The 10,520-nt window shown below is 65.2% G+C and overlaps 5 protein-coding genes across 5 annotated transcripts; 4 read left to right on the top strand and 1 right to left on the bottom strand.

Moving 5' to 3' along the window:
• Window positions 1-140: 140 nt before the first annotated feature.
• On the top strand, window positions 141-1,656 carry MNEG_4504 (hypothetical protein; the record flags this gene model as incomplete). Its single annotated transcript, XM_014047012.1, has 2 exons — window positions 141-1,225; window positions 1,566-1,656. The coding sequence occupies 2 exons, from the start codon at window positions 141-143 to the stop codon at window positions 1,654-1,656; spliced, it is 1,176 nt and encodes a 391-aa protein (XP_013902466.1).
• Window positions 1,657-3,055: 1,399 nt separating this feature from the next.
• Window positions 3,056-3,915, top strand: MNEG_4505 (flagellar associated protein; the record flags this gene model as incomplete). Its single annotated transcript, XM_014047013.1, has 3 exons — window positions 3,056-3,133; window positions 3,310-3,475; window positions 3,728-3,915. The coding sequence occupies 3 exons, from the start codon at window positions 3,056-3,058 to the stop codon at window positions 3,913-3,915; spliced, it is 432 nt and encodes a 143-aa protein (XP_013902467.1).
• A 484-nt stretch (window positions 3,916-4,399) lies between these two features.
• On the top strand, window positions 4,400-5,023 carry MNEG_4506 (hypothetical protein; the record flags this gene model as incomplete). The annotated part of the gene is made up of 1 exon (XM_014047014.1): window positions 4,400-5,023. One exon carries the CDS (start codon window positions 4,400-4,402, stop codon window positions 5,021-5,023), a length of 624 nt encoding a protein of 207 aa, XP_013902468.1.
• Window positions 5,024-5,686: 663 nt separating this feature from the next.
• MNEG_4507 (Cytochrome c biogeneis protein CCS1, chloroplastic) lies at window positions 5,687-8,321 on the bottom strand (the record flags this gene model as incomplete). Its single annotated transcript, XM_014047015.1, has 5 exons — window positions 5,687-6,051; window positions 6,367-6,653; window positions 7,055-7,548; window positions 7,740-7,824; window positions 8,233-8,321. 5 exons carry the CDS (start codon window positions 8,319-8,321, stop codon window positions 5,687-5,689), a joined length of 1,320 nt encoding a protein of 439 aa, XP_013902469.1.
• A 1,537-nt stretch (window positions 8,322-9,858) lies between these two features.
• On the top strand, window positions 9,859-10,503 carry MNEG_4508 (hypothetical protein; the record flags this gene model as incomplete). The annotated part of the gene is made up of 3 exons (XM_014047016.1): window positions 9,859-9,909; window positions 10,138-10,302; window positions 10,417-10,503. The coding sequence occupies 3 exons, from the start codon at window positions 9,859-9,861 to the stop codon at window positions 10,501-10,503; spliced, it is 303 nt and encodes a 100-aa protein (XP_013902470.1).
• Window positions 10,504-10,520: the final 17 nt, after the last annotated feature.

Below are 10,520 nucleotides of genomic sequence, written 5' to 3' on the forward strand. Positions count from 1 at the left end.
CCTCCGCGCCGCCCGGCGCGGCGGCGGCGCCGGCGGCGGCGACCAAGGCTCAGGCCGTACCTCCGGAGACGGCTCCGCCCGGCGCGGCCGCGGCGCCCGCGGCGGCCGCGGGGGCGGCGGCGCCAGACATGAAATCCCTGATGGACCAGCTCACGACCCTGAAGCAGGAGCAGGCGAGCGACCTGCAGGCGATGGCCAAGCAGAAGGCCGCCCTCGACGCGCAGCAGCAGATGCAGCTCAAGTACCTTTCCAACCAGATTGCGTCCCTCAAGGCGTTCAACAAGGCACAACAGCAAAAACTTGCCGCCCAGCGCGCGGCGCCGGGGCTCAGCCCCAAGCAGGTGGCCGCGTTCAAGCAGCAGGAGGCCGCCATGATCAAGCAGCAGACCTCGCAGCTCGCCGCGCTGACGGGGCAGAAGGCGCAGCTGGAGGTGCAGCAGGCGACGCAGCGCGCGGCGCTCGACGGGCAGCTGCAGCAGCTGCAGGCGCAGCAGGCGGCGGAGCTGCTGCAGCTCAACGGGCAGATCCAGCAGCTGAGGATCCAGCAGACCGGCACCGCCGCCCCCGACGCCGCGGCAGACCTCGGCCGGCGGCTGATGATGCACGCGCAGCTGCAGCCCGCCATAGCGGGGCCTGCGAAGGGCCTGGCCCTGCCCCAGGGCGTGGCGCCAGGGACGCCGGCCGTGGTGCCGGCCGGCGTCCCGGCCGCCCCCAAGGGCGTGCTGCCGCAGCTCCTCCCGCTGAGGCAGGGGTCCGCGGCCCCCAGCGCGGCAGGCGCCGCCCCAACCGCGGCGGCTGCGCGCGGCGCCGTTGGGCTGGCCGGCCTCCTTCCCGTGGTGCAGCCCGCACCTGCCAACGCCAGCGCCGCGCCCGCCGCCGCTGGCCTGCCGACAGGGCCCGCCGCACGGCCGTCCTCGTTCGCGGATTCGGGCTGCGCCACTGTGTCTGCGGTCACGCGGCCCGGCAAGGCGGTCTTCCCGCCGCCGGGCGCGAAGCGCCTCGTGCCTGAGGGTATCAACGGCACCGTCGTGGTGACTAACAAGGGCCCCTTCACGCTGTCCTTTGAGCGCGTCGGCGTGCGGCTGTGCAGGCGCCTGGCGGAGCACATAAGGGTGGAGGCCGTCTGCCCCTCCATGGACGTGCCGGCCGGCGCGAGGGTGGTCTGCAAGTGGAACATCCCGCTGCCGGCGCGGTCCCAGCCCAATGACTGGACTGGCGTGGTCAGGTGGGCTTGGAATGCCGGTTTTTGCACAGTACTTGATCTTTTGAGACGTGAAGGGTCCAGCAATGCGTGGCCTGGGCTGACGGGGGTTGTGGTACAGGCAGGTGGGGGGAAGTCTATGTGGAGCAAGCAAGGCGCAGGCAGCACGGGTCGGAGCAGCCTGCGGTGGCGCAGCGGCGCGCCGCTGATCAGTCCGTACAGGAGGCGGAAGGGCGACAACCCCATTGACCGCTGCCCTGCGCAGCGCCCGACCCAGGCTTTGAGGTCTGCCGGTCCCCTTGGCCCGACCCCTCCGACACACTTTATCACGTGCTCCCCCGCATCGCGCCTGTCCCGCTCACAGCGGCGTGGTGCTGTCTCTGGGCGACCGCTGCGCCAGCGCCACGGTCGCGCCCTTCAACGGCGCAAACGAGGGCACCTGCACCCCGGAGTGAGCGCACTGGTCGCCGCTGCGCTCCTCGCAGCTCGCGGCCCCTGCGCAGCTGTCGCCGAATCCAAAGCAACGCTGCCTGCAAGTGCAGCTACTTACTGCCGGCGGTGGCGCTGCTGCGTGCTGGCATCCTCTGTATCGCAGCTGAGTGCGTAGTGTGGTGTGCACCTTTGAGGGGCCTTATCCCGAGACTCTTTCGTATGTGACGGTGTGGAGACGCCCCGTCTCGGTCGCTGCACAGTACAGACGCCCTGCCATCCTGCGCCGCCAAGGGAGGTGCCTGATGTGATGTTGTTTCGCCGCAGCTGATACGCACGCGGGCCTGGGTGCTTCCAGGCCTGGCATCTCAGTGCGCCGAACCCAACGTGATGTGCGCCTTGGTATCCACCTGCAATCTGCAAAATTGCGCTGCTGTTGCGCACCCTTGTGCGCGTTGTTATGTTCTGCGCAGGCGCATCGGCGTATCGCCTGCAGGGTTGCAGGGGCATGCCTGGCACGGTCCTACTCGCCCCATCCCAATGACACCACCCTCAACCACTTGGCTCATTGGCGTTTGAGGCCTGAGCCTAGTCCCCATATATTCCAGTGGCAATCCTCAACGTATGAATGTCCCAAAGCGGCTCCATGGCCCAACTGGGCTGTCCCTGTGATCTGTGTGTGCGTGGTTAGTTCAGTTTATGTTTATGATTGCTGAAGCCATGCAAACACGAGGATTAGGACTTCTGTAATCTGAGCATTCATAATGCACATTCATGGTGCACAAGTAACTGGCGAACAAATAAGGGGCCTCTGCATATTACCGCGAGCGGCCCGGATATAGCACTGGTAGGGCACTGCGAAGCTGGGCCCCGGCCAGCCCGTAGGCACAGATCCCTTGCCGGCAGCTGCGCAGTCGCGCCAGGGCGGTGCAGGAGCGCACGCAGGCTTGGCACAGCATGTTCCTTTTTGGGGGGGGGGGGGCGGGCGCAGGCGCGTGCCGGGTCAAGATAGCGGTGTAACACACAGGCTGGTGGCTGCAGGAGCACACAACCACAGCAGGCAGCACACCGCCACAGCAAAGCGCTGCGGGGCAGCCGCAGCTAGCGGCGCGCAGCAGCACAATGGCAAGTGAGCCAAGGGATTGTCACATGTCACTTAGCACATGCCAAAGGCTCCCAATTGATGTTTGTGTAGCCATTGTTGGTGATGATATTTAAACATCGAAATTCGTTCAGTATGTTAGAATGCTCTCACTCGCAGCCGCCGTGTGCGAGAAAGTTTCGTGAAACCGCTCGCGCAAAACTCGGCTATCTCCAGAGAGGATGTATGAATACCGTTCTATTGTGACTCGAAGGTTTGTGTTGCGAGTATAGAGTGAACAAACGAGCAGCCCTACAGATTCCTCTGACAGGGCGGGGAGCGCAATGGCACAGGCGCAGCGCGACGCACCTGAGTGTGCGCTTGTCCTGCAGACGCAGGTGGCGCCGGCCGTCATTGGCAAGGTAAGACAGTCTCACATTTGTCGCGCTTCAGCTGCAGGTCAGCAAGCCCTTTCGCTTCAGTGTCAGGGACCCTTGGCCACGCACTGCCCGCTGCGCAATGCCCTCGTGTACTGGCAACGCACTCGCGCTCTTGCCCCGCCGCTTGGCCCGCACACCTACAAATTCCGCCCTCCCAGGTCGGCGACCCACAGTCTGGCCGCATCACCCGGGCCAGCGTCGACGCATACCTGCAGTCCCACCACCTCGTGTTTGACCGAGGGTTGCTGGCGCAGATGTTTGATGAGGCCGACTTCAGGAGGGAGGGCAGCCTCGCACCCAGTGCCTTTGTGGCCGCTGTGGAGGGTGCGGCTATTGCTGTGCTGCCTGCACGCGCACCTCGGCCGCCTGCGCGCAGACCAGTCCGCAAAGCGGCGATGCTGCGCAGTCGACACGGTCCGCGAGCGTGGATCGACGGAGCATTGTGACGGTGCCTTCTGCAGCTGCTGCGTGTTTGTTGCAACACAAGTGCCTTGTTCTTTTCTCCTGCGCTATTCTTTTGCGTCGGCCTGAGGCCGTGCTCCCAGGGCTGTGCTGCCCGCCCCCATGCCCCGCCAGGCCGCTACCCCAAGCGGCGCTTCACGCGGCAGTGGCGCGAGCTGGTGTCACTGCTGCTGGGGGTGGCTTGCCTGCGGCTTCTAGACGTAGACACTGAGCCTGTCACCGAGGAGCAGCTAGCCGTCAACCGCAAGGTGGGCGCTGGCGTGTTGCTGTGGCTTATGGATTGCTGCAGCTGCTGCATGTAAAGCTTCGCGCCGCAGCATGTGCATGCTGTCGCCGCTGCTGCTGTTGGAGTTGCCGCTGCTGCTGCTGCTGCTGCTGCTGCTGCTGCTGCTGCTGCTGCTGCTGCTGCCGCTGCTGCTGCTGCTGCTGCTGCTGCTGCTGCCGCTGCTGCTGCTGCTGCTGCTGCTGCTGCTGCTGCTAAATGGTCAAGGCGATCTCATATCAGAGTTGAGAAACTTCATCTCTTGTCACGACTACATCCGGCAGCCCGGCTGCTCTCTCACTTCAAGACGCTGCTTTGCTTGTACAGGGTCGCGCCCCTTGATTGCACCACCCCAACCCGCGCCCTATCAACTCTCCCAGAGAGCGGTGTTTCCCTACAGCGCATGGGCAGACGTGGAGGACCTCCCCCCAGCCCCCAAGCCAGGCCCCAACCGCCCCACCGCTCGGAACCCTCAATGCACGGGCAGCGTCCCACGCCAGCCCGGCGGCGAGTGGGCGGCGGTGATGGCGCGGACAGCGGCCGCACGCAGCACTGCGGTGGCCGCAGAAGGGCCCGCCGCCGCGGAATGCGGGAATGGCAGCAGCAGTTGTGGAGGGGCCTGCTTCATAAGGACGGCGCGGGGCGTCAGGGCAGTGACCCACAGCGGTGTGTTGCCCCCGCAAGAGGCGGCAGCACCAGAGGCGCGGATTAATGCGAGCTTGGGGTCGACCTGCACCAGTGGCGTGCGGGGCACGTTCGAGGCCGCCTCAAGGTTCAACTCTCACAGCGGCGGCATCCTGCTGGCAGCGTCCCTGCGGCAGGAGCCGCAGGGAACCGCCGTCCAGCCGCGGCGGCAGCCGTTTGATGAGTGGCTGAAGGGCAGGCCCGACGCCTGCGCGAGTGGCGCCAGTGGCGCAGGCGCCACAGCGAGCAGCTGCCGCGGCCGGCAGGGCCCCCAACCGCCGGCCGCGGCCGCCGTCCGCCACACCTCGGCGCTGCAGCGGCTGCGCGACTCTGTCCGAAGCGACGACGAGCGGCGGCCGCCGTTCCTCGTCAACTTTCACCCGCTCATGCCGGGTGATGAGGACCGTTTTGAGAGCCTGGGGCAGGTCTTGGATCTGCGTGGCCCAGGCATCCACCAAAAATGAGGGGGAGGGAGAGGTGGTAATGGCAGGAGGGGGACACGCAATGGATGAGAATGGACGGTGTGGGCGGCCGAACGGTGTGCTGCGGCACAGAGCAGTGGTGGCAGCGTGCTGACGACGAGGGAGTGGTGCGGCGGCAGCCAGATTGTGCATGAGTAGTGCGAAAAACTTGTCACCACTGTAGTCACCAGCCGCTTACTCTGGCTGCACTGTCAAACAGTAGTTTGCGCGCCGCGCACACGGGTGTCAAGCACTGAGAGCTATTTACAAACATGATTTGGGTTGTGAATGCTGCCAATAGGAAAAAGGGCTCAAACAAAAATCACCGCATCACTAGGCCTTGGGTTGGTGACCTTGCGAGCTGCTTCTTACACCTTCCTGGGCCAAGAGCAAAGGCCAAGAGAGACAGTGAAACTGACAACAACCAGCAAGTGTAATTTGGGGCATGCAATAGCAGATGTACAAGCGCAACCGGAAGATCAGCCCAGATGCACTCAAACAACAACAGGGATGAACACAGGCGAAACCTGCTCCTGATGCCTCAGTGACGCTGTCCCGGCCACGCAGGCCCGCTGCAGCCGCGGCCTTGACACTGCTTCCGCACGGGACTCCGGCCAACGCGCCAACGCGGCCGCGCGGCGCGCCCGGCCCTGGCGTCGGCGCCTCTCACGCCCGCGGCGGCAGCGCCTCTGGCACGCCGTCCAGCACCTCGTCGAGTTCCTTCTCAAACAGGTACTTGCTCCTGTTGCTGCGCCCCGCCACCACCACGTTGGCCCCGTCCTGCAGCCCCCACACCTGGCTGTGGCTGACGTATGACACGAGGGTGGTGATCATGACCGCCCCGAACCCGGCGTAGACCAGGGGGACCCCCGGGTCTGCCTTGATCTCCAGGCCGGTTGAGCCGACTATGGCGTCCACGATCAGCGTCACGCCGTCGACGGTGATGGGCTTGCCGCTGCCGGGGCGGCGGACGCCGGCGAAGGCGCCGGAGGAGTCGTACAGGGTGACGGTGTCCAGGTCGCGGGCGATGACTGCACGTGGGTGGTGGGGTTCGGGGTCGTGGGAGGCGGGGGTCGCGTGAGCTGAGGTGGCGACGTGCAAAGCAGCGCAAAATAGCCAGCACCATGTTACACGTTGATAGGATAGCACGCAGGTTGTTGGACGTTGCGACCGAACTCACGATACTCGGGCGGACGTTCAGGGGCGAGCAACGCTTCCGAGGGGGACAATGACCGGCGCTGCAAGGAGAACGCCCACTCCCAGCGGCATCCGCGCATATGTGCGCCCGGCAGTTCCTCTGAAACACCCCTGCTACCCCCCCCCCTGCTTCAGGGTGCCGCTCTCACTTGAGATGCCGCGCGGCGGCCGGCCGTTCGCTGGGCTCGCCTCAATCGGCAGGAACGTCGCCCAGATCTTCGCGTTCTGCGGCGTCCCCGCCGTGCCCGCCAGCGACGCCAGCGGCAGGCTGAACGGCCGCCCCTGCTCCACGTACGACGGCCCGGCCGCGGCGGCTGCAGCGCCGGGGGCGCCGTCCAGGGGGTTGGGGGCCTTCTGGCGCACGTCGGCGCCGGGGACGCGGATGGTGACCGCGGCGAGGCTCCAGTCGGTCTGGTACATCGTGACGCCGCCATACCTTGGGCCGATTACAGGTGTTCAGGCGGTGGGATGGCGGGGTGAGGGGACGACGGCGTGCCGGAAAATGTGCAGGTTATGAAAGCGTCGGAGTCTTGGTTGAGGGTGTTGAGTGGTGACGTGGAAGTGCGGGGCACCGCGGCCGCCAAGAGGGGGGAATTCGCTCTGGGCACAGGGTTTGGGAGGGGCCCCGAGTGATGTTGATGCGGCCAGCTCCCTGCATTGCGGCTTTCTCATGCGTCATACAAGCACGCATGCAGTCCCACACCCGCCAAGATCGTCCTCGCACGGACGGCATGCCAGTAGTTGGCAAATCAGCAAAAAACGAGAGCCCCAAGAACCGTCGGACGCTGGTGACGCAGCGACGACCACAAACCCGGGCCCCAACGCCATCGCCCGCACCTGAAGGGGTCGTTGACGCTGATGGTCTTCCGCAGCAGCTCCTGGTCGGTGTCCGCGTCCCTGATGCTCAGGTCGCTGTAAAACTGCGCAACGCTGCCGTCCGGCCGCGTCTCGATCCTGAACCCGTTGACGCGCAGAACGCCCTTGGCGCCCTCCGGCAGCCGCGATATCGCGCTCGTCGGGCTGATCGCCGCCGCCACCAGAAACTCGCGCCCCTCGGGCACCATCGCCGAGCCCTTCCAGCCGCCGAAGCCGCTGTAGGCGGTGCCGATCAGCGACACGATCAGCGCGGCGTGCACGCCGATGGGGCCGAGGCGCCCGGCGAGGCCCTTGAACGCGTACAGCTGGGGGCCGTTGCGGAACACCTGGTAGCCCTTGGCAGACAGACCTGCCCCGAGGTCCGACACGCGCGCCGCGGGCAGCACCTGGGCCGGTGTGCCTGCGAAGCGCTGCACGCCCTTCGCATCTGACGCGAAGCGCCACCGCTGTGCGACCTGCGGGGCAGGGCCACCCGAGGGGGGGGGGTACAGGAGGTTCAGCCCTGCCATCAGATCATAACAGCGGCCATGGGCGGCCTGAGATTCAAAATATGCAGCTCTGGGACGCAGGGAGGCGGGGCAAAGGGGAGGGCTGAGCCCGGGCAGCAGGCAGCGAGGCAGGGGGTGGGTGGGTGCCGGGGTCGCACCTTGACGGCCGGCCACTGTGTTGTCGCGGTGCAGGCGATGAGGCTGGCCCCCAGCAGGGCCATGAGGCCGTAGAAGTACCAGGCGCTGGGTTGGGGGTTGGGATATTGCGTGAGCGTGTGTGAGTGGGTGTGCACGAGAGTGGGCAAAGTGTGTGTGTTTCGAGTGCGTGCGTGCATGTGTGTGTGTGTGTGTGTGTGTGTGTGTGTGTGTGTGTGTCTGTATGCGTGTGGCAGGGGGCATTGCGCAGGGCACCCTGGCGCTCTCAGATTGCGCTTGCGTTTTGTGACTGTACTCGGTGTGTCAGGATGATGCCCATCCGCAGAGATATTCACAACGGCTGTCACCCCGCCAACACCTGGTCGTATCCCCTGCAAGCTGGTGCACTGTGAAGCTGGTGCACTGTGTGCAATCCACGCATACACCGGCCGTGCGGCGCCCTGGGTCGATTCGCCGGTCAAACTCAGTCAACATGCCGGCTGACCAGGCGCCCACCTGTACACGTGGTCCAGCTGCAGCCCCAGCAGCACATCGTACGAGAGGAACCCTAGCACCTTGCTGGGGCCGTCGGGATATGATGTCATGTAGTAATCCAGGGACTGACCAGGGTGTACGGGTGTGTGCGTGTGTGTGCGTGTGTGTTGGAGGGTTTTGGGGCAACGAATGGTTACGCAGTCATGTGCCAAACGTTGCTGGTGGCACTACCAACAATCAACGTAGGTAAGTGGAGCTGCGCAGCGGCAGAACATCAAAAGCCCTGGTTGGTGACCTGAAGCCAGGTCAGACAGGATGGCCCGAAGGTCCACTTGCACGGCAGACCGATGATGCGGCGCAGCCTTTCATAGCGAATGCCACTTGCCCACCAGCCCGCAAGCAGCACATGGGACACGAACACATGCAAGCGCTGAGCGCGCAGGATTGCTGAGAAAAAAACGCAATATGGTGTACATGCAGCGCTGCGTCCACGTGCATCACCTTGTTTTGTGGGATGATGGTGCCGACGCCTGACAGAGTCGCGATCGCCGCCATGAGTGCGATCGCACGCGGCAACGACGATAGCTCCCGCAGCAGCTTTCGCCATGCCACTTTAAGCACATTGCTTTGCAGCTGCTTCCCGGGGCCGCCGCCGCCGCCGCCGTTGCCGCCGTTGCCGCTGGTGCTCGCACCACGGCCAGAGTCGACGCGCAGGGGCTCGGGCTCAGGCGACGGCGCCAGAGCTACGTCAGGGGCACTGGTTACCACCATGCCTCGGTCTTGAGGCCTCCCGCCTGTGCAGAGCGTTGGAAGGCTGTGTGACTGCATGCAATCAAGTTTCGGCGCCCTTACTCTGCGGCCTGCATCACCACCACCGGCACAGTGCGTACCGTTTCCCGCCGCGCTCCGACGGCCAGACCGCGGGACCCTCACCTGCTGCTGCGGTGGTCCTACTGCATCTTCCGTTCATCCGTATGGGCCTTCCCAGGCACATGGGGACCCCGAGGGCGCGGCATGCTAAAGATGTTCGGGCCGAGGGCCCACCACGGGCCAGCTGCATAATTAAACTTGATTCCAATCAGGATTTTGTGTACAATGTGCTTGCCCACAGGCTCCTCTGATGGCTTGTGACAAGTTGCGGGTGTTTGTAGCGATCAAGTGTTGATGTATATTTCAATTGCTTTGATTCATAGTAAACGATATGATTACACTGGTTGCTAGGGCGAAGCTCCAACTCTGCGTCCACAGCGTCCTCGCGCTTGTCGAAAGCTGATCCACGGCACTCCACAGCTGCCAGCGGGCCATATGATCAGCCAAAAACTGTGTCGCATTGCAAGATGGCGCGCACGGCTCTCTGGCCTCGCCGCTCCCCCAACACTGGAACGACCCGCAGTGGTGGCAGTGCGCAAGCGGCCGCCATACTGTACTCATGGGCGGCAGTCGGCAGGGGCGGTATGCGCCTCGACAGCAAGTGATCGCCCTTCGACCAGCACCAGCAGCGCCAGCAGCGGCAGCAACAGCAGCAATATAAGCAGCGGCGGCGGCGGCAGCAGCAGCAGCAGCGGCGACGACAGCAGCGGCAGCAGCGGGGCCACCCCTGCCAGCGAAGGCACGGGCCCAGTGCTGAAGCGCGTCGTCGCGACCCAAATGAGCGACCAGCTGTACACATACCTGCTGCAGCACACCAGGGAACCGCAGGTGGGGGCGGCGCCACATGGGGCGCAAATTTCGTGTCTTGCTTGCGTGGCCGGCACGCCCAGCAGCGTGTAGCTTCGGGGGCGCGAGCGCATCGAGCAGTGTGCAAGTGGCGGCAAGGACGGGTGTGAACAGCTGCGGCCATCGCACAATCGGCCAAGCTAGCGGCATCCCCGAGCACTTGGCGCTTCGGTTCTAACCCCTCACCACACCCGGCGACCCCGCCCCCAGGTGCTCCGCGAACTGCGGGAGGCGACGAACGGCATGCAGGGCGCCAACATGCAGGTGGCGCCTGAGCAGGGGGCCTTCATGGCGCTGCTCGCTGAGCTGACCGGGGCGCGGCGCTGCGTCGAGGTCGGGGTGTACACGGGCTACAGCTCCCTGGCGGTGGCGCTGGTGCGCCGGGGCACGGGCATGAGTGCGGGGGCGGCTCGGACCCGGGCTCGCATGGGGCCGGCAGCGGGTAGCATGTATCCCAGTGCATGCATGCGCTTGCATTCGTGCATGCAGGTGGGAGCCGCATGCGCTCGGGGCCGGCCTGCTGCTAAGAAGGGGTGGTGCGGCCACCTCGACGCGCCCCCTGCCGCCTCATTGTAGACACAGGGTTCTGTCCG

Source organism: Monoraphidium neglectum, assembly GCF_000611645.1.
Source record: "Monoraphidium neglectum strain SAG 48.87 unplaced genomic scaffold scaffold00628, whole genome shotgun sequence".
NCBI lineage: Eukaryota > Viridiplantae > Chlorophyta > Chlorophyceae > Sphaeropleales > Selenastraceae > Monoraphidium > Monoraphidium neglectum.